At 49.5% G+C, this 27,346-nt stretch overlaps 1 protein-coding gene across 2 annotated transcripts; it reads right to left on the reverse strand.

Annotated features, from left to right (window-relative positions):
• Ing3 (Inhibitor of growth family, member 3) lies at nucleotides 1–27,064 on the reverse strand. Of its 2 annotated transcripts, XM_089551793.1 has the most exons (11): nucleotides 26,930–27,064; nucleotides 15,824–15,875; nucleotides 15,554–15,625; nucleotides 14,778–14,878; nucleotides 14,497–14,562; nucleotides 13,614–13,710; nucleotides 11,890–11,937; nucleotides 10,796–11,067; nucleotides 7,570–7,808; nucleotides 3,599–3,794; nucleotides 1–160 (listed from the first exon to the last, which is right to left on the reverse strand). In XM_089551793.1, the coding sequence occupies exons 1-11, from the start codon at nucleotides 27,017–27,019 to the stop codon at nucleotides 44–46; spliced, it is 1,350 nt and encodes a 449-aa protein (XP_089407919.1). In that variant the 5' UTR covers nucleotides 27,020–27,064; the 3' UTR covers nucleotides 1–43. The 2 variants fall into 2 exon arrangements, with proteins under 2 accessions (XP_089407919.1, XP_089407920.1); XM_089551794.1 differs by lacking the exon at nucleotides 26,930–27,064 and having other exon boundaries at nucleotides 15,824–16,335.
• Nucleotides 27,065–27,346: the final 282 nt, after the last annotated feature.

Here is a 27,346-nt window from a genome sequence, read left to right on the forward strand (position 1 = left end):
TGAGAGCAACACTGACAATGTGTCCTTTATTTCTGCAAAGTACTCAGCGGTCCTTGCGCCCCCTCCGCTTCATGGCCGAAGTGCACTGGGGGCAGAACCACTTGCCCTTCGGCGGCTGTGTGATTCCCACGCACTGGTAGTGGAACCACTCGAACGGACACTGCAAGAAAGCCCAGAAAAAAAACGAGCACAGTCAAATGCACGTTCGTCACTGCATTTTAAGCTATGCTAATTAAAAAATCACCACACCTTTTTTTTCTTTAAAACGTTCTTTACTAGAGTGGGTGTTTGCTTAAATGAAAGAATTCTTAGCTGCACGTAGCAGCTCCTGAAACAGCTGTGAAGAAAGAATGTCAAGCTATTTGAAGTTGCTTCAATAGTGGTGTAACCATTCTGGAGGAAAATCGTGTCTCTGTTTAACTTTGAGAAACTGATGTTTTTCACCAGGCGCGGTTTAGTGAAATTTTGTGCACAACTGAACAGTGCATGCATCCAGATGAATTCATTAAGTGAAAAGCGTGCACTAATGCACCTTGTGCAGTGAGGTGAGTGAAAAAAGATTCAGTGCTTCTTCGCACAGTATTTAACGAAGTGGTATTTGATCACAGTTTTAAAAAGTGCCAGGGTATTCACTTGGTTACACCGATTATAGAGCGAAAGCACAGATCTGAAGCCCTGAAGCCATATTAGTGGATGAAGAAGCTGGTGAACAATGCACAGGGCGAGAGTGGGTTGCAGTTTAACAGTTTAACACAAGGCGTGTTCAGCTGCGTCGATAGCCTAGTGCTCTCGTGCAGCGGCCTGCGAAACTGATCTGTTCACACCGCCGAGAGTTCAGACTCCCAGTCATGGACATGGACAAGATTCAAGACCCAAAGATGACAAGATTCTTGGCTGGTGTGGGTGAGCGTATAGGTGCTTTTGCACTAATATAATGAAGTCATCATCGCATACATCATGTACACAATGGGGGCAGCTCTACAAAGAACTGAACATCACCAACCCCGGAGAATTTATCATTACTATGTGTTCTTTCACCAGCAGACACACAGCACAATACTGATAAGTGTGCAACAATCTAGTGGAATGTAACAGCGCTGTGCAGTCTGTTGTGGAGGTATGAAATCCGCCAAGGCCACAACTTGTAGGACAACTCCTATCTTTGCTCCTAGTAAAAATCCATTTTGTGGCTTTTTCTGGCTGAGTCATGTTTTTTCCACAACAAAAAGATGCGTTTACATTTCCGAGAAAATGCGATTTCAAAATGAATACCTTTTTTTCCTTTCCTGCCACTAGTTTCAAACTTGTGACGTCAGTATTGAAAAAGAATCTGTGATTACTAGGTGGAACTGAATCACGGAACTGAATCACCTTTAGTAATTTATAGAAGCTTTATTTTCAGTGAATGTAGCCTCCTTGTCGTTTGAATGTCGTATAATCTATAGATACAGACCATCCTTCAAGGGACAATGCGGACAAACTGAGCTGGCCTGTATTGACAAGATTACCCTGTTCAACTGATAAAGATGTGACATTCACTTAAATGAAGCTTTTAAAAGCTATATAAAAAAAATAATACAGTTACAGTGATGCTACAGTAGAACCCCTCTATAGTAGTGTGACTCAGACAAGCAAAAATCTTGACTACATCAAGGTCTTTCCCATATCAGTTGTTGGTGATGGCATGGCTCTGAGGATGCACTCTAGTAATTAATTGGCTACTTACTAAACACAGAGTTGGTTTAGAAAAGAAACACTCACAAATACCTCCCATCTGGCTCTTATTGTCCCTTTATGTGATATTTATTTATTTTCAGTCATCACGTTTTCGATTTTGTTTAGGCCTTGAGGAAGTACCGCATTTGCACAAAGACAATGCGGCTATGAATATAACGCAAGTTTGATTTCATCTGAAAACCAAAGTTTTGCCTGCGCACGGCATCATTTGCCGCGGCCTCAGCGTCGTTTAAGAGACAATAGAGCGGTGGTTACCGCTCATGCAGTGCCCCTTCCGTGTGCTTCACGCTGCCGTGCTGTGAATGTTCGCCCTTTTCTTCCCTTCCCTACTCTTCACTGCATTTTTACACTTCTTTTTCAGCGGCTGATGCCTCCTTCTTTCTACGTTCATAGCCAGCTCTATTTTATTTTTTTCGTGTGCACATCGCATGCTTTGACTCACAGCCCCATGAACTTTAAAAAGTTGGCTTCTTCTCACAGCTTCTGAGCTTGGTGGTGAAGCTATTTCAACGAGCATCATTCTATGGTCTGTGGTATGCATTTGCCTGAAGAGCACTGAAGAGCAATGTTTACCTGAAGGGCACATACTATGCATATATACTCGCGAGTGCAGTAGCCCCATCCCTCCATCTCCTTGTAAGCCAGGACAGTTTTGATCAGTTGTGTTGGCTGAAGCATTGTCTTTGACAATTCTGCCTGGACTGCACAATGTAGTGAAGTGCCTTCATCACATGGCGAAACATCCAACGCAAGCGACACTGACAAGGAAGCTCAAGAGGCTCAACTTTTTTTGGCTAGCGAGGTCTATGAGTTGGGGCAGTATACAGTTAATGCAGCAACACTGTGTGTGTTTCGTGGTAAAAAAAGAATGCTGAAGTGGTTCTGACGGCGACACAGCGCACTGTTGTAAAGCACTGGCCCGCATGCTTAGCCCTTATTTCATTATGCTCATTTCACAACACTGCACCATTGCATTACGCAGCGCTTCACAACAATGACATCGACCTCCCTTCCATTTTGCATAGTGCCTGTGTTTTTCTCAGGAGCACTATATTACTGCACAGACCGAGGAGACAGAATGTCTCTAGACAGTGCCACTAACATCATGTTCCCTGAAGGTCTACAAACTTAGAGACGCACATTCGCAAGGCTGCTTTTGAAGTTCTTAGAACACACTGGCCTTCTCGAGCAGTGGTAGGATTGCATGTAGTTTAGACCACGGGCGACACACGTGAAGCAATTGCTGACCTGTTCATCATCACCACTGTCACCAGCCCGACTACGCCCTCTGCAGGGCAAAGGCCTCTTCCATGTCTCTCAAATTAATCCTGTCCTTCGCCAGCTGCGGCCACTGTATCCCTGCAAACTTCTTGATCTCATATATATATATTTATCTTATAATAATTCATAAGAAAGAAGACGTCAAAGACTTGAAGAATTACAGACTGATCAGCTTATTGTCTGTTGCCTACAAAGTATTTACTCAAGTACTAATCGCTAATAGGGTCAGGACAACCTTAGACTTCAATCAACCAAATGATCAGTCAGGCTTTCGTAAAGGATACTGGATAATTGACCACATTCACGCTATCAATCAGGTGATAGAGAAATGCACAGCATATAACCAGCCCCTATATATAGCATTCACTGATTCCGAGAAAGCATTCGACTCAGTAGACACCTCAGCAGTCATGCAGGCATTGCGGAATCAGGGTGTTACCTGTTAAATGTAAGGCTAATCCTGCCTGCCCCTTAACATTGCAACACCACCATCGACCTCCCTTGTATTTTCTCATTAGGCCCCGAGCACCGCTAACTGAGGCGACAATGTGCTGGGGGCGCACTGCGTGCGTCTACTCACGTCATCGTTGTCGCAGGCCACCATGTCGCCGTACGACACCTGGTTGCAGATGCAGTAGCGGGGTTCGTTGGGGTCGCAGCCCCAGTCAAGGCTCGCCTCATCCGCACCCCCACCCAGGAGCAGCAGGGAGTCCCCAGAGTCCTCGCTCGCCGGTGCCAAAGCAGGCTGCTGCTGCTGGCTTGATGCCCGGCCTTGCCTGCACATTGCACAGCGAGATTGTCAACCAATTCCAAGCACTCATCACCAGCCATTCGACTTCAACAGACTGCAGCAGCTGCTGTCCTCTCAAACACCTTGGAATGGCGAACTAGCTTGCTGCTACAAAATGCCACATGCTTCCAGATTTCAATAATCCTATTCGAGCATGCCGAAACTCCCGAACGCATATTTCCTCAATTCAATCGCTAACAAAAAGCAGAACCTACATCTGCATGCACCAGTTTATTGTGGCTTTCATTTCATGACCTTGCAATTGACGAGTACAATATTTTACCAAAATCCCTTTGTTTTGATTACTAATCATTTACTCAAGGGCTTAAAATTTTGTAATCGCCGAACATGATGAGCTGTGAAACTATGCGATTATGCTGTGCTGACATGCACACAACGATGTACAGTCTTTGTCAAAAGTTCAGAGCCCAGGGGGTCCACTTCTGAGCTTTATATTGGGACTCCAGGAGCATTCGTGCAAGTCCTACCTATTGCGGGAGGCAGTACCAGAAATCTTCTCCCGTTCAGGAAATATGGAGCGCTACAGATCCATTAAGAACGACACAGTGTGGCTCAAAAGAAAACCCCCTGGGCTCCAAACTTTTGACAAAGGCTGTACTTTGCTTCAGCACTGTTTACCGCTGTCCCATGCAGATTTTTATTGAAATTGTTAATATTAGTCCCATTATGTGCATATGTTGCTCTAATGTGATGCCCAAAATAAACCAAACAGACAAGATGAAAGAGTAAATCATTTTCAACAGTAAATCACAACACACTAGAAGTCCGTACCCTATTTGAAATTGTGCACATGGCAAAGTAGAAACTATTGGTTTTGTCAGCTAACAGGTGAATGTACAAACCTGCAGTGAACTACATTCGAATCAGTGTGAAAACATGGATTTGTGCTCCGCACAGATGACGATGAGTGAGCAGAGCCGCGGGCCAGAGCACTCGCGCTAGGCCAGCCTGCTGCACAAACATACACTAGACTATTCTGCTAGGCTCTGAACCTTACGAACTAGTGCTTTCACACTAAAACTAACAAAACTAAAATAAGACAGTTGCTCGCCACAAACATGGATGGATCGACGAAGCTTTGCCCACTCATAATCGGAAAAAGCAAGTCTCCACGATGCTTGCAGAATGCGCTTTCGGTTCCGGTAACCTACAGGTCCAATCGAAGAGTGCGGACGACCTGTGAACTTTTTGCCAAGTGGTTGAAGTCTTGGAATGACGACTTAGTGCACCAAGATCCTGTCTGCCCCGGAATGACGACCTAGTACACCAAGATCATGTCTGCCTCGGTATGACCTCGCACACCAAGATCAAGTCTGCCTGGAATGACGACCTAGTACACCGAGAACATGTCTGCCTCGGTATGACCTAGAACATCAAGATCAAGTCTGCCTCGGAACGATGACCTAGTACACCGAGAACATTTCTGCCTCATCGTAGACAACTCATCTGCACACCGCTGCAGTGCAAGTGCAGCAGTGCAGAAACACTGCTATGTTGGTGCTTCAACCCTTGGACCAGGGGATAAACCACACGGTGAAGGATGGTTATAAGAAACGTCCGATTGAAGAGCTCCTACAGAACCTGAGGAGTGGAAGAGACCTAAAAATCAACCTCTTAGGTGCTCCATCTATGCTGAGTGGCTCGTGGAATGATGTCAAAAAACGAAACTCAACGGAACTGCTTCTAGCACTCTGGTCTCTGTTTTCTCGAGATGACGAAGCAAGTTCTTCGCTGGGTGAGCTCGATGAAGCCATTGTGGGTCTTGATTTGTGGGACTAGCAGTCCGAATTTCCTGGTCTATTTGTGATGAGGCGGCCACAGGCAACTTTGTCTCCGCGGATAATGTTGAGACCAAGGGCTTAGGGATGAAGATATCATTGCTGACGCGTCGTGGATAACCAGGACAACACAGATGTGAACTGCGAGAAGGACTTGAGAGAACCTGTGCCCACATGCTTCGACATGCTCCATGCACTCAGCATCATTCGTTGTTGTTGCATGTTGATAGGTCGATAAAAGCTGCAACTGCTCAGGGTCCATCAGTAATAGTGAAAAATGTGTTCTCTCCAAGGCAATAGAGATGAAAGAACCGAAAAAAAAAAAAAAAATGTTTGACAATCTGAGAACAGTAAGTGCTATCATAGAAATAATTTTTCTCTCTCTCTCAATGTGTTTGTAAGCTGCTAAATTTACTGGTAGTACTAGTACTTACTGAATTACATGTTATATCGAACTCACAGGTATTGCCCTGTGAGTTCAATACAGTGAAAGCTCGTTAATTTGACCCCCGTTAATTCGGGAAATCGAATAATTCAGCACGCACGCGATGTCCCTACAATTATACATAGGAGTCTATGGGGCGAAACTCTCATTAATTTTAACAAATTTTGCTGTGTGTCGGTTAATTCAACTTCACTCCGCAGCCCGCCAAGCCAGTACGCCGGGAGCACAAAGAAAAAAACACTGCCACGAGCGGTGCTACTGCACGGCTGATAGGCCATCCGTATGGTCATCGTCATCAGCAGCGCGAGAGATTTACTGGGGAGGACGGGTGAGTGGATGGGAAAGGCGTGACATTGACGAAGGGGAGGTTGGAGGATTGGTGGCGCAAATCAAGGGAGGGGTGAATTTGGAGGGGAAAAGGATAGCCAGACTAGACATCGTAAGAGCGAAAGTGAAAGAAAGGGAAAAGAAAAATAAATTAACAATGGGGGAAGTATAGGCTAGGTGGCAAAAGCTACCGCCCGATACAAAGGGTAAAGCCGTTATCATCCATCCATCCAGAGGGCGAGGGAAGCAAGGTTAGCGGCGGCCGAAACGTGTGGCGTCTATTCTTTGTGCTGTTGTGTCGCAGTAGTCGTGTTGGTGTGGTCCGCTTAACCCTATCGACAGCAAGTCTCGTTTTGGCATGTGTAGTCGTTTCCACGTGTTCTTGCTGCTATGATCGCGGTTATTTAACCATAAGGCGGCGCCTTTTATTGGTAATTGCGCGCTTTGTCAGCGTGTTTACTGCGCTGCTTGTTGTTGTTGTAGCGACTGAGAGAAGGATGAAAGAAAATTGCAATGGCCTGCCTACTGGCTCAGCCCAGCCACCACCACCGCTGTGCCATGTGCAGATAAAGGAGAGTTGAAAGATCAGAGGAAAGATAAAGAGAAAAGATAAGTCTGCTGGCTGAAAAAACAGATAAGCGGCAGAAGCCGCTCTTGCTTCAGCTCCTCCCCATGCTGCTTTGGAGTGGGTAGCGCACAGTGCCTGCGCACCTCGCCTTTGTGCCCTGTCAGCTGACCGAGGATGAAATGATTGAAGTGACAGGCGCTGACAACGACGATTCGTCGGAAGGTGACGATTGTGAGCAGTTGTCCCAAATACCGAAGTGCACGGTGAAAGAAGCCGCAGAAGCCTTGTCCGTGTGGGAGGACTTCTGTGAACAAATCCCTGACGGTGCGTGTGCCGCGGAGCACCTGGCAGCTGTTAGAGCTATCGTAGTCGCTCAAATTCGCTCGAAAAAGCAGACGACGATAACAGATTTCTTTGCCAAATAAAGGTACGTACTGTTGCCGCAAACATTGTTTTTTGTTGTTCATTCGATATCTTGACATTCAGATAATTCAACAATTTTTCGCGGTCCCGTCAGTGTCGAATTAATGAGCTTTTACTGTATATGTGTGGGTTCAACTGTACTGCATGAAGACAGTGAGGTACAGTACGCTGCGTGGATAAGCTTTGAAACATGTCTCACTTCTTGGACGAGGATCGCTTTGGTTCGGGGGCAGCTGCGGGGGGCACCACGGCAGCGGCGGCCGGTGTGGGGTTGGCCATGACCTGGGGCGGGGTCGGGGCTGGCGGGGGGGTCAGGGAGGTCAGGGAGCCAATGTCCTTCGAGCCCATGGTGAACTCCCGGGAGGTGAGGCTCTGCAGCGAAGCATTGATGGCCTCGTAGCTGGCCTTGAGGCTGGCCGTGCGCCGGCCCTGCTGCATCTGCACGAGGTGCCATTGGAGAGGGAATGAAAGAAAGCCATAACAGGGGAGGGTATGCTGACGGTACAGTGAGAATCCGCATTAAAGCGATCCTGCTGATCTTTGGCTACTCAGCTAATAAAGTGTTCTACTGCAGCCTGTTTTTTCAAAAAGACGAAACGAACGACCCGCCGCAGTGGCTCAATGGTTACGGCGCTCGGCTGCTGACCCGAAAGACGCAGGTTCGATCCCGGCCACTGCGGTTGAATTTCGATGGAGGCGAAATTCTAGTGGCCCGTGCACTGTGCGATGTCAGTGCACATCAAAGAACCCCAGGGGGTCGAAATTTCTGGAGCCCTTCACTACGGCGTCCCTCATAGCCTGAGTCGCTTTGGGACGTTAAATCCCAATAAACCAAACAACCAAAATGCAACGTGAGCACAGCTAGCACCGTGGTTGCTCTACCCATCGCAGCCACTTATGGTGGAAAGCCTGTAGTGATCATGCCTGGAAAGATGCGTTTTTTCATGCTTGGTCTGCGTGCAGAATGATCGTCGTCTTCTTACAGGCTGTACAAGTGACGCACGAACGACCATACTGCAGCAGCAATATCTTAGCTCTCAGCAGCAGCACACAGAAACAAGTGTGCAGCACAAAATTTATAAAAAGAACTTCACAATCAAAAGTACATATGGTTGCGACTTAAAAGCTTTCACATCACAGCTTTCATAAAATGGCCTACAAAATACCCACAGTGCCAAGCTGGCAACCTGCAATTATTGACTCTGCGTTAAAAAGAACCAAATGCCAGCTGAGTTTTAACATTCTTTTTGTGCAGTTCTAAACACAGAACGTTCACTAGCACAGATTATGCCAAGGAGTATTGTAAAGCATTGGTTTTAAGCTTGTTTTGATACATAGGGAGGTCATTTTGATCTCAGTGCATGTTCCCGTAGTTTTGATTGAAACTGCCAATCATTTTCCAGCAATTCTGCATTCTTTTATGTGAACTACTGCTCCTGTCTCTTACTTGTTTACAGTACACTTCCTCCAAAAGAAATAAGAAAAGAGATACGAATGAACCATGAAAGTTTGATGATCTTATTATGAGCGCCCCCCGAAAGCATGAACGAGGATGTCAGGTGTGCCCCCAATATTTGTTACATAAAAACATCCTCCGTTACATGAAAAAAAAAAAAAAACGAAAAAAAAAAAACGCCTGTGCAGTGCAGAGATAATTGAAAAGAGTGATGGCATGATGGAACCACACATCACGAGATTGGAAATGGTATTTACTTAACTTTTGGCCACCTCTCCTGCGTTTGCCACGAGTGTTCTGCACTTTACTCCCTTTAAAATGCAGCTGCCCGAACTGGGTGCAGAATTCGTGGCCACATTCTTGGCGGTAAGACACTACAGCTACTGAGCCTAACCGTTGGCTTGTTTGCGCTCAAATTTCGGCCAGAGGTAACATCCGGCAGTAAGTTTTGTTTTATACAATATTTGGGACTTGCCTTCAATACTTCTGTTGCAGATCTCTGAGGACAGGCCGCACTGTGATTCACTTCCATACAGTGATCACAGAGCCCGTTTTGTGCACTGACATCCCAAGTTTGCATCGAGTGACAGTAAAAAAAAGTGCTTCCCGTTCAAATCCAATCTTCTAAGCAATAAATGTGTGTTTTGCTGCTCAAAAAACCTGAACAGAGACAAAAGAGTAAAACAACTGATTTTCACTAAGAACGAAAAGTGTTCTTATACCTATGGCACCCATTGTAGGCATTATTGTAAAGGGGTGTTTTACAGGGGGCAAAATACCTTTCCATACATAAGACAAACTATATAGAAAAGGGGAAAAAAAACACAAGTAAACAATATAAACAAAAAATACTACGCATCTTAATCTGAAAACAAACGAGTACTAAGGGAGAGTAAAAAAAACACAAAAACACTCTAGCACTAAGGGGCACTAAAAAACACAAAAACAAATGAGTACTAAGGAAGAGTAAACAAACACAGGAAGGCAAGGTAAAATAAAATTGACATACAGAAAGCACACTGTAATGGAACTCAGACATGGTACATACTTATCCGAAAATAGTCAACTACAAATGGGAAAATATACTATGCCACCCATAAATGAAAACTGCGTTCAGGAATTTCACAGAAAGAGAAAAAGCAAAGCGATGAACAGAAATATTACTTTAGAAAAAGACGCGCCAAAGTATTTCCAAAAGAAGATGGCAGGGCTGAAACGACCTCCTCTGAAAATTTATTCTAATTGCGGACTGTTTTCGGAAAGAATGAGTTTTCTTAATATATTTACACGGCACATGTATTCTTGAACTTTACAAGTATGGTCTAAATGGGAGGATACATAGCTGGAAAATTTAAGGTATGCATCTTTTATCAAACCTGTTGCACCTATATAGATATTATAGAACAGCTCCAGATGTAGATACTTCCGTCTTTTATGAGAGGTCACCCAAGATTCCTACACATCCCAGAGGAGCTTTGGGTAAAACCATAGTTAGCGGATACAAATCCCACCGCACGTTTCTGAATCTGTTCAAGTTTGCTAATAAGTGGTTTAGTTTCAGGATCCCAAGTCGCACAACCATATTCTAAGATGGTTTTATTTGGTTTATGGGGGTTTTTGTCCCAAAGCGACTCAGGCTATGAGGGACGCCGTAGTGAAGGGCTCCGGTTTGACCACCCCGGGTTCTTTAACATGCACTGACATCGCACAGTACCCAAGCGTCTAGAAGTTCATCTCCATTGAAATTCGACCGCAGCGGCCGGGATCGAACCCACGTCTTTCGGGTCAGCAGCCGAGCGCCATAATCACTAAGCCACTGCAGCGGCATATTCTGTCAAAAACAGTGTTTCTTTCAATTTGGCGGGCGTCTGCCTGAAACTGAGCATTCAAAAATTTAATACACGGCTAGCTTTAGCAGCGATATAGTGAACGTGGTCGTTCCAGAAAAGCGAAGAGTGACAATGCTTGCCTGCTGGGTGGCAGCAATGGCCTGTGACGCAGCTGCAGCAATGGCGTTACTGCCCAGACCATAGGTGAGGGCCGAGGGTGGAATGAGGAGCCTGTCTGCGGGTGCCAGTGCTGCGGTGCCCGCCGCAGCGCCCACCGCGGCGGCCATCGGCCGGCCGCCCGACACCTCGCCGGCCAACGGGAGGACCCGCTCCGTGGCCTGGCGCTTCTCCGGCTGCTGCCCGCTGCCACTCATCGACGAGCCACCCAGAGAGGTCGCCACGTGCTTGCGCTCTGGGCAAAGTGCGGCGGGGTTGTTTTCGGTCGCCAAGCTATCAACACGCAGCTTGGCGTGACTGTCAAACATTCTTAATGATTCCCGTTACTTCTGTCATCAACTGTAATCATGGCGACTTCTCAAGCGCATCATCGAACAAGTTGTCTGTAAACAGATGTGCTCACTCCTCGCGCAAAGGATCATTACAGGGGCCTTTGAGGCACTGAGAATAAATATATGGATTTTTACGTGCCAAAGCCAACTGAGCAATTATGAGGCACAACGTAACGGAGAGCTCAGCAGCGATTCCAACATTTTGGGGATGGTTATTATGCACCAAAATTCTGGCATGCAAGTGTTTTCATATTTTAGGCTCATTGAACTATGGCTGCCACTGCAAGGCTCAAACCTGCTCAGTATCAGGGCACCATATCCACACAGCCACACTGCGTTTTTCAACTCATCTGAAAGGTTCATTATCATCCCAGAAATGGATTCGTGAAAGTAATGCTGCAGGTGAGCACACAACAAAACTGTTAGGCTAGGCTCGCACTCCACTCATAACTGTTGCAACCATTCTAATAGTCAGTGGCAGCATGCCTGCCTGCTGACCTGAAAAAATAAGCCCTAAATATATCTTAGCAACAGCCCAAGTGTTTAAGTGTTCTCTCATGACTGAAAGAGCGAGCTATACCAGCAGCATAGAATGTGCACTGCTTTTGTAAGACATCAAGAACATACAAGATAAGCAAGCAATGTGTAAGATAAAGTTGTAATTGGTATCAAGATATACATGCAGTCACTTGACAAGCAACCAGTGGTATCAAAGGTCCACTTACTCTCAGCCTTCACAGATGATGGTGGTGGCTTGTCCAGCTCTAGGGACCCTATTGGAAGAGAACACATTAAGCATCAGTCGACCGGACCAGTGAATGCACCAGAGCAAGGCTGCAGCATGACATCTAACCACAGAAAGCTATGAAGGAACCATTCGGAAATACTGCCACATCATCGGCCGGATGACACTCAAAACAACTTGTATGTTGCTCTGCAGTAATGAGGTAAGCTTCTTACATCACCGCCCAATGAAGAGGTCAAAGAAGTTACGAGGAAAGGAAAAGTGCACTAACTGCCTTACTCTGAGTGTGAACCTGAACCATGTTGCAAGGGGCAAAAAAGAACAAACAAAGAGAGAGAGAAAATGAAAACATAGGCCACCCATTGCCTTGTGTGCACCCAGGGTGTCTGGTTGGAAAGGTGGGTTCACAACAGTGACTGAGGGACACCTTTGACTAATACAAACACTAGAAGTTGTCATTCTTCCAAATGTGCAGGAATTCCACCAATAAACATGACTTCTCTAGGGCTACTTTCGACTACAGTGGGTCCTGCAAGTGCACATTTGACTGCAGTAAGCACTGCAAGTGCACGTGTCCAGAATACCAAGGTGGGTGGTATAAGTGATACCATTTTTTTTTGAAGGGAAAGCTTGCTCACAGCGTGGTTTTCACCTTCATTTGACCTTCAGATAAAGCAAAGGAAAGGAAAGTGCATAACTGGCCCCCTGGGGCAGTGGACACCTTAGTCGCCCTTTGAAAACAATGAAGAGCAGGAGCTTCCAAAGCAAAGGAAAGGTGCCTAACTGGCCCCCTGGGACAGTAGACACCTTAGTGGCGCTTTAAGCTACAAAACTACAAAACCGATGAAGGCACTGCATGCCTTGGCATTGACAATGCTGTGGCAGAAATGCAGCTAAGAGGCCAGCGACTCTGATGATTTTAAGGGAAGGAAGTGCACATAACTGGCTCCCTGGGTCAGTGGACCCCTGACTCCCACTTCAAGGTACGTGGGGTGGTGAGAGAGAGGGCTGCATGTATTAGGGGCAGACATGCTAGGATGCAGTGTTCATTGGAGGAGCAAACTCTCGCGATGAACCATTAACTGTCACCTGCCAAGGTGGCAGGGTGGGCACGCTACCTATCCAGTGTCCAGAACCCACTCAACCTTACGGATGCCAAGCCCTGTACCATACCCCATAGCTTTCGCTCTCTACCAGGTTCAGCAGTAGTTAAACCAGAGCCAATTTTTTTTTATTCAACACCTGTGCTACTAGGTGTGAGTTCCGAATGAAAGATGGAGATGTGGAACAAAGTTAACAGCATAAGTGTAGTCAATACGAAACCCACCGATAAAATCTGTACAGCAATTGTCTAGTGTGCACTTATTGTAGTCAGATGTGCGGTTTCATCGTGGGAACCAAGTAAGGACTGAAGCCGTTACAGACACCCAGGTAGACCATTAAAGCCCTCATTGAAGCCTGACTAGTACACTACTCCCACATCTCATTCCTTTTGCACCACACAGCATTGCGTCTTAATCTGATACACATGGTGAGAGAATCTGAACGCTTCTTTTTCATCCTGATACATAGGTGAACTCTGTGTCAGTAGGAATATGGTTTTCTGTGCGTTACGGCTTCAAGACAAAAAAAAAAAAGAGAATTAATGGAGCATGCAAACAAACAAACGAAGAAAAATGAAGAAAGTGGGACTGGTGCCCTTACTCCTCTCGAGGACTTCTGTGATGCCCGCATTGTCCGCCTCTAGCTCCATCTTGAACTTCTGAAGCTCCTGGTCCAGGCGCCGCAAGTAACGGTCCACCTGATGGTTGGTGCAACGAAGACAAAACTATCAAAACACGCAATAGTGCAGCAAGCGCAGATTCACAGCTCTGCAGTCACACAACACTGAAACAAAGTATTAGGGGGTCGCTTGTCTGGCTCGGTTCCCACCTCTCACAAGTTGTGTTGTCTGCCAGGAGAAAAACAGATGTATACCAGACTAAACAAAGACATAAAAGCGGAGTTGACTTTCTTTGACAGAGCACTATGCCCTACTGATTCCTCTACCACAGGAACAAGTAGCTGCAAAACTTGGCACAGTTTATGCACAGGCACAAATGTGCTGCAAAGAATAATGAAGCCAGTCTTTAAACAAGCAAACTGATTACTCAGTAAACTGATTCCTCTATTTTTAACGGCAAAAAGCTTTGCGAGACAGAAAAGGCCAGAAAGTGAACTACAAGTATTGACTCCCAAAGCCGTTTTCACGAGCAAGCCGAAATGGCCCCAAGAACTCTTGTGTCTGGATCTCTGAGGCTACACATTACCCGCAATTCATCCCCACCAACCAACTGCAGTATCTATAACGCTTTAGACATCACTATCAACATCGCGATCTTGAATCGAGTGGAAGAGATAAAACGACATTTGCCAGTCAACCAAATTTTACAGAGAACGAAAATCCGATGTAGCTCTCGTCAGTGTCTTTACAATGTAAAAACTTCAAGCGTTTTGCAACTCCAGAATGGCATGTATGCAAATATGGGAAATGATCCAAAGCGGGTACACGTTTGCAGAGTTTTATAAACAAAGGCTGCCAACTTACCAGGTCGTAAATCTGGTTTGCTATTTGCACTTTCTCATCTGCATCCTCAAGCGCCTTGTAATAGTCCTGCAAGAAGGACATGCAACAAGCACACCGGTGCTCCACTGCACATCGACACCAAGCACGTCCGTCAGGCACAAGCAGCGTAAAAAGTGCGAAGACGAACCAAGGCAAGTACTACCACACTTCTCATGTGAAAAGCCTTTCAAAGAGCAATGCGACGGTGCAGCTTTTTATGCACTGAGCTGCAAGATAGCACTGCTCTGAGGTGCAGAGGCCACCTTTCGGATCTTGTCGAAGTCCATGTCTCGTTGCTCGGGCTTCATCTTTCGGGCGTTCGCAAAGAATTGCTTTACTCGCTCGTCCAAGCTGTCCATGGCATCTGAAAGAGAACAACAACGAAAAAAGATTTGCAGAGTCAAACACTGAGCTTACGTTACTTTTGAAACAGGCTTCGCTCGTCACACAAGCCTATCATGTTCATTTCAGTGTGCCACTTAACAAAAAACCACCTGATGTATGAACGCACATCTTAAAAAATCAGGCAATCTCTGCCAGCGGAAAACTTGCATGTAAATGCAGTTCATTCCATGATGAATTTTACATCCTGGCAAGGATGTTACAAGATTTGCTCCCTGTAATGAAATTCCAGTTACGCGCGACTCACACAAGAACAATTTCTTCAATGAAATAATGAGCTCAAACTTCATGCCAGAGATAAGTGCTCTATGTACTGCAGGAATTGCCTGAAAACAAGGTGCCTAGCATCCGCAGGTAAATATGCATTAACAAGTTAATGTGCACAGCCATACTAATATAACTGCAGTTCACGTGAGATATCTAATGCATCTGAGGTGGGCAGTACTTCATTAAGCTCACACACCGGTTTCCATTCTTTACTCAAGTTAAGTTTCTAACTTGAAAACACTTTATTGCTACAGTACGATGCACATTTTTTTAATGCAGCTATGACGTAACTCGTCAACGCACTTTGAAGTGAGCTCTCAATACTAGCCGACGTTCGAATGGTTGTGCAGGTAGTTCAAAAACAACTTACTCTGGACTTGTAGATCCATTTCACGCATTTCTGTGAACCTGTCTCGAAGTTCCTGCGGGAGATGCTCGATCACTACGAAGAGAAAGAAACATGAGTACAAAACATGAGTTCATAGTTGCTACGACTCTACTGCAGTCGCGCAGATCGAACGAGCGCGCGCGCTCGGAACGACGACAGCCACTCGCATTTCATTCACACAATCAAGTAATTCGGTGGTCAAAAACAAAGAATGTTTACACTAGCAGCAGTAAAAACTCCTGAATTACTCACTTTCGAGGTAGTCTTCGAGGTAGAGCATCTTGCTACTGTGGCGGACACTCGTCTGAATGAAGTCGGCAACGAAAAGTACGAAGTTCAGTAGGTAGCGGCGAAACGGCAATTTACTGCAGTCCACAGCCATGTAAAGCACTCATGTCGGCAAAAAATACAATGTAACTGAGATGGGCGGAGGGCGGCGTTTATTTCTAGGCCTCGGCAGAAGTCCCGTCAGAGCTGCACATGCGCTTATTCACGCTGTTCACAACCGACTGGCGGCCATTTTGTTTACTGTCATGGAGTTCGAAAACACACGACGAACATGGGCGTGCCCCATCTTTGTCTTTCTTTTATTGCTTCACGAGCCACCAGAGCGCCTGATGAGTGACGCTGAACAACTTAGACCGCTCCGGCGCAGTTCCAAGCAGTCTGGTAGCCAACCGTGTATTTGTAATCATTGTCGAAACAAAACAACAACACATCGAGCGTGCGCGCCCAATGCGGCTTTCTAACTTTGCCGCTCTGCGACAACGGCGCTACTGGTCATTTTACATCAATGAACACCTTAACAATTAAAAAATTAAAAATAAGTACTTATTGAAATATAACAGAACGCATAGCCTCTAAAAAGCATAAACATTACTTAACAATTAAAAATGCTACTTTGTTAAGTCGCAAGCGATGAGCGCGCTATTAAAATTGTTGCGGTAAGCATCAACGATGCGCTGCTCTTCCCAGACTATAACATTGAAATGGCCCACTATATACAAAAAAAAAAACCGCGAACTTCAACTGCAGCAAGCATGGACAATGCTCATTTCAGTTATTTTCCAGCAGTACACTGAATATACTCTTTACCTGTGGCGCTGTTTTTTTTTTTTCAGAACTTTAGAGACACGAAGAGAAGAGGGCAGGGAGAAGAAGAAAAGGATACTGACAAGAGGAACGACGCAATATTATAATACGTGGACGGAGTGTGTTGTAGGGGATGTACGAGGAAGGGGAAAACAAAGCCTAGAGCGGAACGAAGATGCCTGAGGGACCTGAGGAGAAGGGTGAAGGCCCACAGAGCCACGTCGCTTCAATAAGCCGGCAAGGGCAGTCGAGCTACAGCTGCGAAGAGAGGTCATTCTTTGTCAACAAGGTGGTGAAAATATTTTAATGAAATAGGTTAGGAGGTTGTAGCGGCGGTTTGAGAACTCAGTCCGGAACCCCATTGGCGTAGGCTGCTGTCCGGGCTCTTTCGATGAGTTGCTTTTGACTCGTTTCTTCCGAGCTGGTCAGAGCTTCCTCCCACCCCTCCTGCGTTGGCTGGCTATTAGTAGTGATCGCCTGATTTCGTTGACAGGCCCGTACCGTATGGTACAGACCCGCCTTCTCCCAGCAGAATTTGCATTGTGAGTCAAATGACTGTGGGTCTATTGCGTGTAGTCTTCGTGGGTTGTTGTAAGTGTTGGTCTGTAGCGTTTGGAGGTGTCGTTCCGCCCCTCTGTCTAGTGTCTTAGCTGGCGGAGGGTAGACCCGACGGCATAATCTTAAGTGCTGAAGTATGTCATTGTAAGTTAGTAGTGGGGTAGGAGGTTCCACGGCATCCGTACTGGGTGCCCGGGGGAGAAATGTTCGGGCTGGGGCATGTGCGCTCTCGTTCCCTGGGATGCCCTGATGACCGAGTACCCATATTAAGTGTTTTGAAGCGAAAAGCTTCACTACCCGCACCACAGCCGCGCTTCGCGTGAGCCGTCAGAGCCAAGATTTGCCACAGCTGCGCATGCGTGAAACCGAGTGACGTCACACCCGGCACAAATAAAAAAAATAAATAAAAGACAAACAGTGCGCCAGGAAGCTCTCTATCTCGGTGGACACCCGAACCGCGCCGTAAGGGAAGGAAAATGAAAAGAAACTTGGTTTTAAGGAAAGGAAACGAAGCCTGCTCTCTCATATCTCGGCGGATACCCGAACCGCGCCGTAAGGGTCTTAAGGGAAATTGGTTTTAAGGAAAGGAAATGCCTGTCTCTCATATCTTGGTGTACACCCGAAAGGAATGTACACCACAGTACATGTCTCTAAAGCAACCTTCTAAGACAGCACCGTAGAGCAACCTCCTAAGACAGCACCGTATTCACTATACGCGCGTCTCCTCCCCCGCCTCCGTACAGGCAGTGTGTGGACGACCGAACGCCTCCACCGTTATCGTGGTGCTCCCAGTGCATTGTGCGCCAACTGCGACAGCCATGACGTCAAACCAAGCACAACTGCAGCTTTTCGCTTGTATATCCAGGCTTAACCAGAGCTAAGCCACTGCCTAATTTTTTGTGTGGGTTGGTCTTGCAGGATTTTAGCTGCTAGAGGTGCGACCCTGCCCCTAAGGTAACTGCGATACGCTGTGTGTGAATCTGTAAGAAGGTATTCCGAGCTAGTGTGTGTTGCAGCTAGAGCAATCACCACTTCCGCAGCCAGTATGTCCTGGCTACTAGTCCGATGGTGCTGAAAACTTCACTTGCAACACGGGAGTTTGGGACACAGGTCCGTGGGCCCCCGCACGGCCCGACTGCACTCAAACGTTCATGTCCCGGAGGCTCATGACGCTGGCAGTCCGGCCTACGGCGATGGCTTGCTTGGCCGGGTCCTCAACGCAGTAGGGTCTCCCAAGCCTCCCAAGTGGTAAGGTGCTCCAGGCCCCGCGGGGGAGGATCCGCTGGGCAGAGGAAAATGATATGGTCGAGAGTGGCTTTGGGGTGGTGGCAGAGGGTACAGGAGGGGTTTGTGTAGACTTGGTGATAGCGCGAGCATATATATAAGGGGAGGGTAAAGTGCGTGTTTGAGGGGGAGGTGACGAAGAGCGGCTACGGCCGCTTATCTGTTTTTTCAGCCAGCGTCCGCTCCGGAGGACGCGGTTGTTGCTGCGACGCGCGTCTTTTTATGCGAAGCATATTACTAGAGCTACACTACAGCCCGTCGAGCGCGGCGGTGGAGCTACCATTGACCTTTAGCGTGACCACGTGACACCACGTGACAACATGACGTCACAGCAGAGGAGAGATGGGCTGCCGGCTCGCGCGGTCGGCCGCGGTGGTGGAGGCTCCACATCAGAGGCGCGGCGGCTGACCACGTGACAACATGACGTCACAGCAGAGGAGAGATGGGCTGCCGGCTCGCGCGGTCGGCCGCGGCGGTGGAGGCTCCTCTTCATCCACCCTCCTCACACTACCTCTCCCTCCAGATACGTCCCCAGAGGCTGCAGAGGAAGCCGCCATTGCACTTGCTATAACCCGCACGGAAGCCCGGTATATTTTAACTGACTCTAAAACTGCGATTCTAAATTTCGCTCGAGGCCGAGTTCATGTCCCTGCTTTTGGCATACTGGACTCGCCCGATGCACCCCCGCCCCGCCAAGTGGAGCTGATATGGGTGCCTGCGCACTCCGGGAATCCCGGAAACGAGGCCGCCAACCTTTTAGCCCGAGGTTCTTTAAACCGGGCTCAGGTGGCCTCGGATCGGGGATTCACGAAGGATCGCATGCACTCATTCAGTGAGCTGACCCAGGCATACAGAGCCTCTCGCCAGCTCTACCCCCCGCCCCACCCCTCCCTAGATAACAGACACGCAACACTCTGGCGCAGATTACAAACACATACTCTCCTCTCGCCCCTTACCCTAACCCACTATCATCCCTCCTTCCCCACTCCTGCTTGCGCCCTATGCCCAGAACCCTTCGCTTCTTCCCTCCACATCCTTTCCCTCTGCCCGGCGGACCCTCCCCCGCGGGACCTAGAGAACCTCAAGACCTGGGAGGACTGGGAGACCCTGCTGCGCTCGGAGGACCCGGCCGTGCAGACCATCGCCACCGGCCGTGCTGCCAGTGTTATGGACCTCAGGAACATAAACACTTGAGTGCAGTGGGGTCGTGCGGGGACCCTGGGGCGTGCCCCGAATTCATTTCTAAATAAAGTTTTCTCTCTCTCTCTCTCTCCACATCAGAGGCGCTGCAGCTGACCACGTGACGCTACAGCAGCGGTATAAAGCTGAGCTTGCCTCGCTCTCCGGGCACTTAGAGGCGGCCAGGTGTTGGGATGCCGCCTAGAAGCAGGGCTGATTTGAACGAGAAGCGAAAGCTTCAGCGTGCCACAGAGACCGATGAAGAGCGGGATGAACGTCTGGCTAAGCGGCGTGCTCAATATGCGGCTCGGCGACAACGTTCTACAACAACTGAAGAACAAAGCGAGGAACTTTACCAAGCCTAGCCATCAATATGCTTCGCATCTGACTAGGCTTAACCTTAGCTAAGCCTCAGCCATTTTTTTTCTTTTTCTTTCCTCTGATCTTTTCTCTCTCCTCTATCTGCACGGGGCAGCGGTGGTGGTTCGGCTTGAGCCAGTTGGCAGGCCCGTGCAATTTCCTTTTCATTCTTATCTCAGTCGCAACAACAACAACGTGTTTGGAGCCGCCTCCAAAGTGTCTGATGATAATTGTCGAGGGAGGGATGGAGTGGAGGGTAGAGCCGACGCTCGGCTTTGCAGGCCTGCGTCATTTCACTGAATGAGTGCATGCGCTCCCGCGAGAACCCCAGGTCGGAGGTCGCCGGTGCCCGGTTGAGAGAACCTCGGGCGTTGGCGGCCTCGTTTCCGGGATTCCCGGAGTGGGCAGGCACCCATATCAGCTCCACATGGCGGGGCGGGCGCGCGGCGAGGGAGTCCAGTATGCGAAATGCAGGGACGTGAGCTCTCCCACGAGCAAAATCTAGTATGGCAGTTTTAGAATCTGACAGTATATATCGAGCCTCCGTGCGTGTGATGGCCAGGGCAATGGCGGCCTCTTCGGCCTCCTCGGAAGTGGCAGCGGGGGATATGTGAAGGGTGGCAATCAGTTGGAGGGAGGGGTTCCTGATGGCTACAACCGCGTCCTCGCCCATGCATGCGGCATCCACCCAAACGGCATACGGTTCCGTGCCATAGTGTTTGTGGAGTGCCCGTGCGCGAGCTCTGCGGCGGGGTTCGTGGTAGGGGGGTGTGAAGGGGGGGAGGTTTTGGGGAGAGGTTGAATAAGTAATTCGCAGTGAATGTGGCGGGGGACCTGGAGCTGTGTAGGATCCGTGGCTGGTAGGCGGACACCGAGGGTGTGTAGGATGTGCCTGCCGGTGGTGGTTTTCGTGAGACGTATGTATAGTGCCTGTCGGTGGGCCTTCCGTTGTTTTATTTCGGTGCACTACCGCGACGGCCGTCATTCCCTGCTCGGGTCCCGCAGCATCGACGTAGAATACGCCCGCGCGCCCGCCGTAGTGTCTTTTCATGGCTTCGGCTTGTGTTTGTCGTCTTGAGTGGTGAAAATCGGGGTGCATATTCCTGGGTAGTGAAGCTGCCTTGAATTGTCCTCTCCATGAGGCTGGGATGTCGGTTTTGGTGTCTAGCTGCCGGGGCCAATTGATGTTTAAATCACTGAGGACTTGTCGGCCAGTCCGAGTAGTGGAGAGCCGTACCACCTGCGCCGTGAGGTGTGCCTCTATCAGCTCATCTATCGTGTTGTGCACACCCAGTCGTAAGAGCTGGTCCGTCGATGTCGCAAGGAGGAAGCCCAGGGCATTCTTGTAGGCTGTTCTGATTATGACGTCGAGGTTTTTAATGTCACGTTTCTTGAGGCGGAGGTAGGGCTCTGCGTAGACGACGCGGCTTACGACAAAAGCCTGCACCAGTCGCAGAGTATCTGCTTGCATCCCTGATTTCCGCGTTGTTATCCTGGCGATCATCCTGGTGACTTGCCCTCTCACGAGCCGTTGTTTTTGGAGGGTGAGGAGGTTGTTGCCGTAGTTATTCATGTACAGACCCAGTATCTTGAGGATCTCAACATCCTTGATGAGAGAGTTGTCAACGCGGATGTCGATGGTGTCCTGATTCTTGCGTTGACGGAAGACTGAGTTCAGAGCACTAGTCCACACGTCCGTGCATAATTTTGAACTGTTGTCGCCGCTGTTTGCAGCCGCAGGCGCCGACCCAGGTGACTGAGCTCGGAGGGGGAACGAAGAGAATCACAGAACCGGGACCGCAGCTCATCGCGCCACGCGTTCTATTTTAATCTCATTCCCCCGCGCCGTTCTTTATGGAGGAGCCCTCCACCGATGCACACCGTACCGAGGGCATATAGACGCCTGCACGAACTGCCGCGTCCCAGGCCACCGGGCGGATGTGTGTGTCCACCCAAGACTTCATAAGTGCCGCCGCTGCAGGCAGTCCCATCCCAAGGAAGATGTGCCCTCATGCACCCCCAGCTGCATTCTCTGCGGAGACCCTCATATGACAGGAACTGGAAACTTCAAGACACGGGGCCGTAAACTAGCGTCGCCAAGGAACGTTCTCTCTCCTCCGTCTACATCGCGGCTTTCCCGCTGCGATCAACCCAGCACAGCCAACGGACGCAGCTCGACGGCTTCCCGGCCATCTTCCAGAACCCGACAGAATGGCAGTAAGAACTTCTCGCGTCTCACCTGGGCAGACCGCGTTTCCAGCAACGCCACTCGTCATCCCCCAACACCCCAGTCCTCCCAAGAAGATCCGAGAGACCAGGAACTCAGGGCCTTGCGTGACGAGGTAAGCTGCATTTCCTCTCTCCTAAGCACCCACGCCCCCTCTATGCCCCCTCAACCCGCACCCCCTGTGATTAACTCGACCTCATCATCCACAGACACTTCGAGCACCCCTCCTGCAAAGCAGAAGCGCACGTCAGACGCCACACCCACTCCTGTGACCCCAGAAATAGACGCTATATTAGCAGCACTCGAAACCAAATTTGACCACAAACTAAAAGAGCTAGACGCCCGCCTCGAGGCCAGATTCAATCACCTTGCCGCCACCCTCACCGAAAAGCTTGAGCAGCGCATAGACGCTATGCTTACCAAGATGGTGGAGCTCATGGAACATAATCTTACCCATCGCTTCAACCAACTTCAAACCCCCTCCACTGCCTCCATCCTACCTCTGCAAGCACAAACCACCTTTCCTGAGCAACACATACCAATTGACACCCGTCTTACTGCCCTCATCAATCCCCCCACTATCCAATATGGCGGGCTGGAGCATTAATTATCTCCCCATTTTAACTTGGAACTGCCGCGGCTTCCGGGCCAAGCGCGCACCTCTGCAACTTCTTCCCAACATCACACCCACGCCCCACATACCTCTTCTCCAGGAGACTGCACACCGGGCAACCATCCCCAGCTACACATCTACACACTCAGATATCACTCACACACCCAGGGTGTCCACACACATCCACCGCAGCCTCACCTACAAAACTCATCACATCACGTCTGAGACGCCCTGCGTGATCATACATCACACACATTCACTTCCTTCTATATTTATAGCAAACATATACCACCCCCCGTCCCAGCCGATGGCCTTGCTAGAATCACTTCTGCGAAAGCTACACCGTGTAGCAGGGAAACATCTCCTACTCATTGGTGGGGACTTCAACAGCTGCAGCATACTGACAGGGGATACACAACCACGACACATCGAGGTCGCAGGCTGTGGCTGCTCCTGCATAACCTCGAACTCACTGAGCACAACACGTTTCAGACACCTACGCGGATAGGCAACAGTGTCAGCATGGACTCCAGTCCGCACTTGACTCTGAGCCGCAACATCCGCGGTGTTACCTGGAACATAACACAACATACACTCGGCAGTGATCATTACATTATACAGATCACTGTCCCATACAAACCACCCTGTCACGCAAAATACAACACAACCTCCTTAACTGGGAATGCCTTCGCGCTGCACGCACCGACCTCCCGGACACTCCCATAGCAGACGTCGACGCATGGGTGCAATCACTCAAGCATGACGTTCACCACAACACGCGACACATTGAAACTACAACCGAAACCCCTACCCTCGACACACGCCTAGCCCACCTCCAGGAGGCTTATCACAGCCTCCTGGAACGCTGGAAAAGCAACAAACATAACAGGACACTTAAAAAGCGGCTGGCTGCGCTGCAGACACAAACCCAACACCACTCTGAGGAACTCTGCCGATCCAACTGGGAACAGATATGTGACGGCATCGCCGGAAGCCTGTCCAGCAAACGCGCATGGCATATCCTCCGACACCCCATTGACCCCACACGCACCAAATCACACAAGACCACGTGACACGCCTCACACACGAACACACTGACGATCCCGACACCCTTCTAGACACACTTCAAACCATGCACACCTCTACCCCACTACACAGGCCAAGCAAATCTCACACTCGACACCGACATCACGGAGACAGAAGTCAGAGCGGCCCTCCTGATTCTCCGCGCTAACTCCGCACCTGGTGCAGACCAAATCACAAATTTCATGCTCCGTAATCTGGACGACCAATCGATCACCCACATTGCGAAATACTTCAACCAGTGCTCGAGGGAGGGTGACCTACCGCAGTCCTGGTGCCACGCGAAGGTAACATTCATGCCCAAACCAAACAAACCACTCACACTCCAAAACCTTCGCCCGATTTCGCTAACCTCATGCCTCGGGAAGCTCCTCGAGCTTCTTGTGTTAGCGAGACTCAAGTCACATGGCGGACAATAATCTTTACCCGCATAGCATGGTGGGATTTCGCCCCCATCTGCACGGGACGCCATGCTGCAACTCACACACGACATTTTCGACCCGCTTCTTCCAGGTCACACTAAGGCAGTCTTAGCTTTGGATCTCTCCAAAGCTTTTGATCGCATTTAACATCAGGCGGTCATGACTGCCCTATCCCCATTGAATGTGGGTGTGCGAACGAACGCCTACATTCAAGCATTCCTCACCGGCCGCACGGCTGAGATACCCTTCGGCCCTCTGTCTTCCCCTCCTATACGCTTCAGAGTATCGGCACCCCTCAAGGGCCCGTCCTTTACCCTTTCTGTTTAACATTACCCTCATCCCCCTCGCCCGAAAATTGGCAAATATTCCCCACCTGAAGCACACTCTTTATGCCGACGATATCACCCTGTGGACCACCCACGGCAGTGACGGCGGCATAGAGAACACCTTACAGGAAGCAGCCACCCTGACCCAAAATTACGCATGGACCATCGGACTGTCTTGCTCCCCAGAGAAGTCCGAACTGCTTCTCATCCGGCCTAAGAACCGCCGCTCTTCCCGCTCCCCCATTGCCATTGAACTGAATGGTGGCCCGGTACCTGAGGTTGACACCATCCGTGTATTGGGCCTGCACATCCAGAACGATAGAAAAAACACCACCACCCCCAAGAAACTCAATCAGGTTGTAGGCTCGATATCGCACCTCATCCGAAGGGTTTCGGGACATCACAGAGGCATGAAGGAGCGCGACCTATGTCGCCTCATTCGTGCCTTTGTCCTCAGTCCTGTGCAGCACACTACCCCATACCTAAAACTATCCAAACACGATATGAACGCTTTGGATGCTTTGATTCGCAAAGCATTCAAGGTAGCACTTCATCTTCCCCTCAACACGCCCACAGACAGATTACTAGGCCTGGGCCTCTACAACCCGATCGGGGAACCGGTGGAGGCCCACCGACAGGCCCAATACATCAGGCTCACACAAACCGCCACAGGTCGGTATATCCTGGACACCCTCGGAATAAGAATACCGGCCAACGATCCAACCCTCCTCGCCATCCCACGACCAATTCACCGGGAGCTCCTCATCAAGCCGCTCCCGAGGAATATGCACCCGTCCCACGCCGTATGTGTGGACGCTGCCTGCACGGGTGATGAAGCGACAACAGCTGTGGTGGACTCCTCTTCATCCACCCTCCTCACACTACCTCTCCCTCCAGACACCTCCCCAGAGGCTGCAGAGGAAGCCGCCATTGAACTTGCTATCACACGCATGGAAGCCCGGTACATTTTAAGTGACTCTAAAACAGCGATTCTAAATTTTGCTCGAAACCGAGTCCATGTCCCTGCTTTTGGCATACTGGACTCGTCCGATGCACCCCCACCCCGCCAAGTGGAGCTGATATGGGTGCCTGCGCACTCCAGGAATCCCGGAAACGAGGCCGCCAACCTTTCAGCCCGAGGTTCTTTAAGCCAGGCTCGGGTGGGCTCGGGTGGCCTCGGATCGGGGATTCACGAATTAGCGCATGCACTCATTCAGCGAGCTGACGCAGGTATACAGAGCCTCACGCCAGCTCCAACCCCGCCCCACCACTCCCTAGATAACAAACACGCAACACTCTGGCTCTGACTACATACACACACTCCCCTCACCCCTTACTTTAGCCCACTATCATCCCTCCTTCCCCACTCCTGCTTGCGCCCTATGCCCAGAACCCGTATCCTCTTCCCTCCACATCCTTTCCCTCTGCCCTCTGCCCTCGGACCCTCCCTCGCGAGACCTAGAGAACCTCAAGACCTGGGAGGAATGGGAGACCCTGCTGCGCTCGGAGGACCCGGCCGTGCAGGCCATCGTCACCGGCCGGGCTGCCAGTGTTATGGGCCTTAGGAACATAAACACTTAAGTGCAGTGGGGTCGTGCGGGGACCCTGGGGCGTGCCCCGAATGCCTCTTACAGTAAAGTTTTTCTCTCCCTCTCTCATTATTTGGGCGTCGCGCACCCCGACGACGATGTTCTGTTCCCATATGGGCCAAACGGTGAGCTCGGCTGAGCCATTGTCCACGCCAGCTGCCATCTGCAAGGTGTTTCCGACCGCGTTGCTTCCCCTGAATTTGCTGAGATCCAGCGTTCCTTTTGGCTCGATTATGATCGCTGCATCTTGCTTGTCCAGACGCGGCTGCGGAGGAGGCTTCCAACACTTGACTTGGGTGCAGGGCGTCCGCTGCAGCTGCGTATCCCCTGCCGCGGTGACGCGGCCATCTGGCGTTTAACGTTTCTGCCGTGCCGAACGGTTGTCATGGGCTGCTGCGCGTTCTAATCGCTTCCGTAACCTTCTCGAAAACGCGCTTTCGCCTGTGGCATGGTGACGATCTACATCCCCTCCGGGCCGTATCGCGTCAGGGTTGTCATGGTTTGCGGCAGAGTTTGCCCGCGGAGCCGCTGCGGGCAGCTGAGTCGAGGCCTAACTGTAAGGCTTAGCTACTCGCACGATCCGTTTAACTTCAAATTCTCGTAGGACTTGAGAAAACGGTCCCACCTGAACAAGGGTGGATGGCCTCCTCGTTGTTCTGGAAGCGTAGCCAGACGGTGGTGTCGCGCTTCGGCAAATATTTCGAGATAGGATCATTGATATAAATTCGGCGGAGCCGACGTGAGACACGTCCGCTCTTCCCGATGCTGAGGCGCGTCTCAAAACCTACTTAGAACGCCAAGCGGGACTTCTTTCTCTCTTTCTTCTTTCACGCCCACCTTCCTCCCTTTCCTTACGGCGCGGTTCAGGTGTCCACTGACATGAGACAAATACTGCGCCATTTCCTTTCCTCAAAAACCAAATTACCAATTTATTTACGTCAAGCGGGAGTAGTAGCACGGAAGAAATAAGGATTCCTTTTCCGGTTGAAGTATGAGTACCAGCAGCAGTTATGGGTAAACCTTTTTTGACATCAAGGTGCAT

The sequence above is a fragment of the Amblyomma mixtum genome, chromosome 7, assembly GCF_055824585.1.
Source record: "Amblyomma mixtum isolate Tamu chromosome 7, ASM5582458v1, whole genome shotgun sequence".
In the NCBI taxonomy this organism is placed as follows: domain Eukaryota; kingdom Metazoa; phylum Arthropoda; class Arachnida; order Ixodida; family Ixodidae; genus Amblyomma; species Amblyomma mixtum.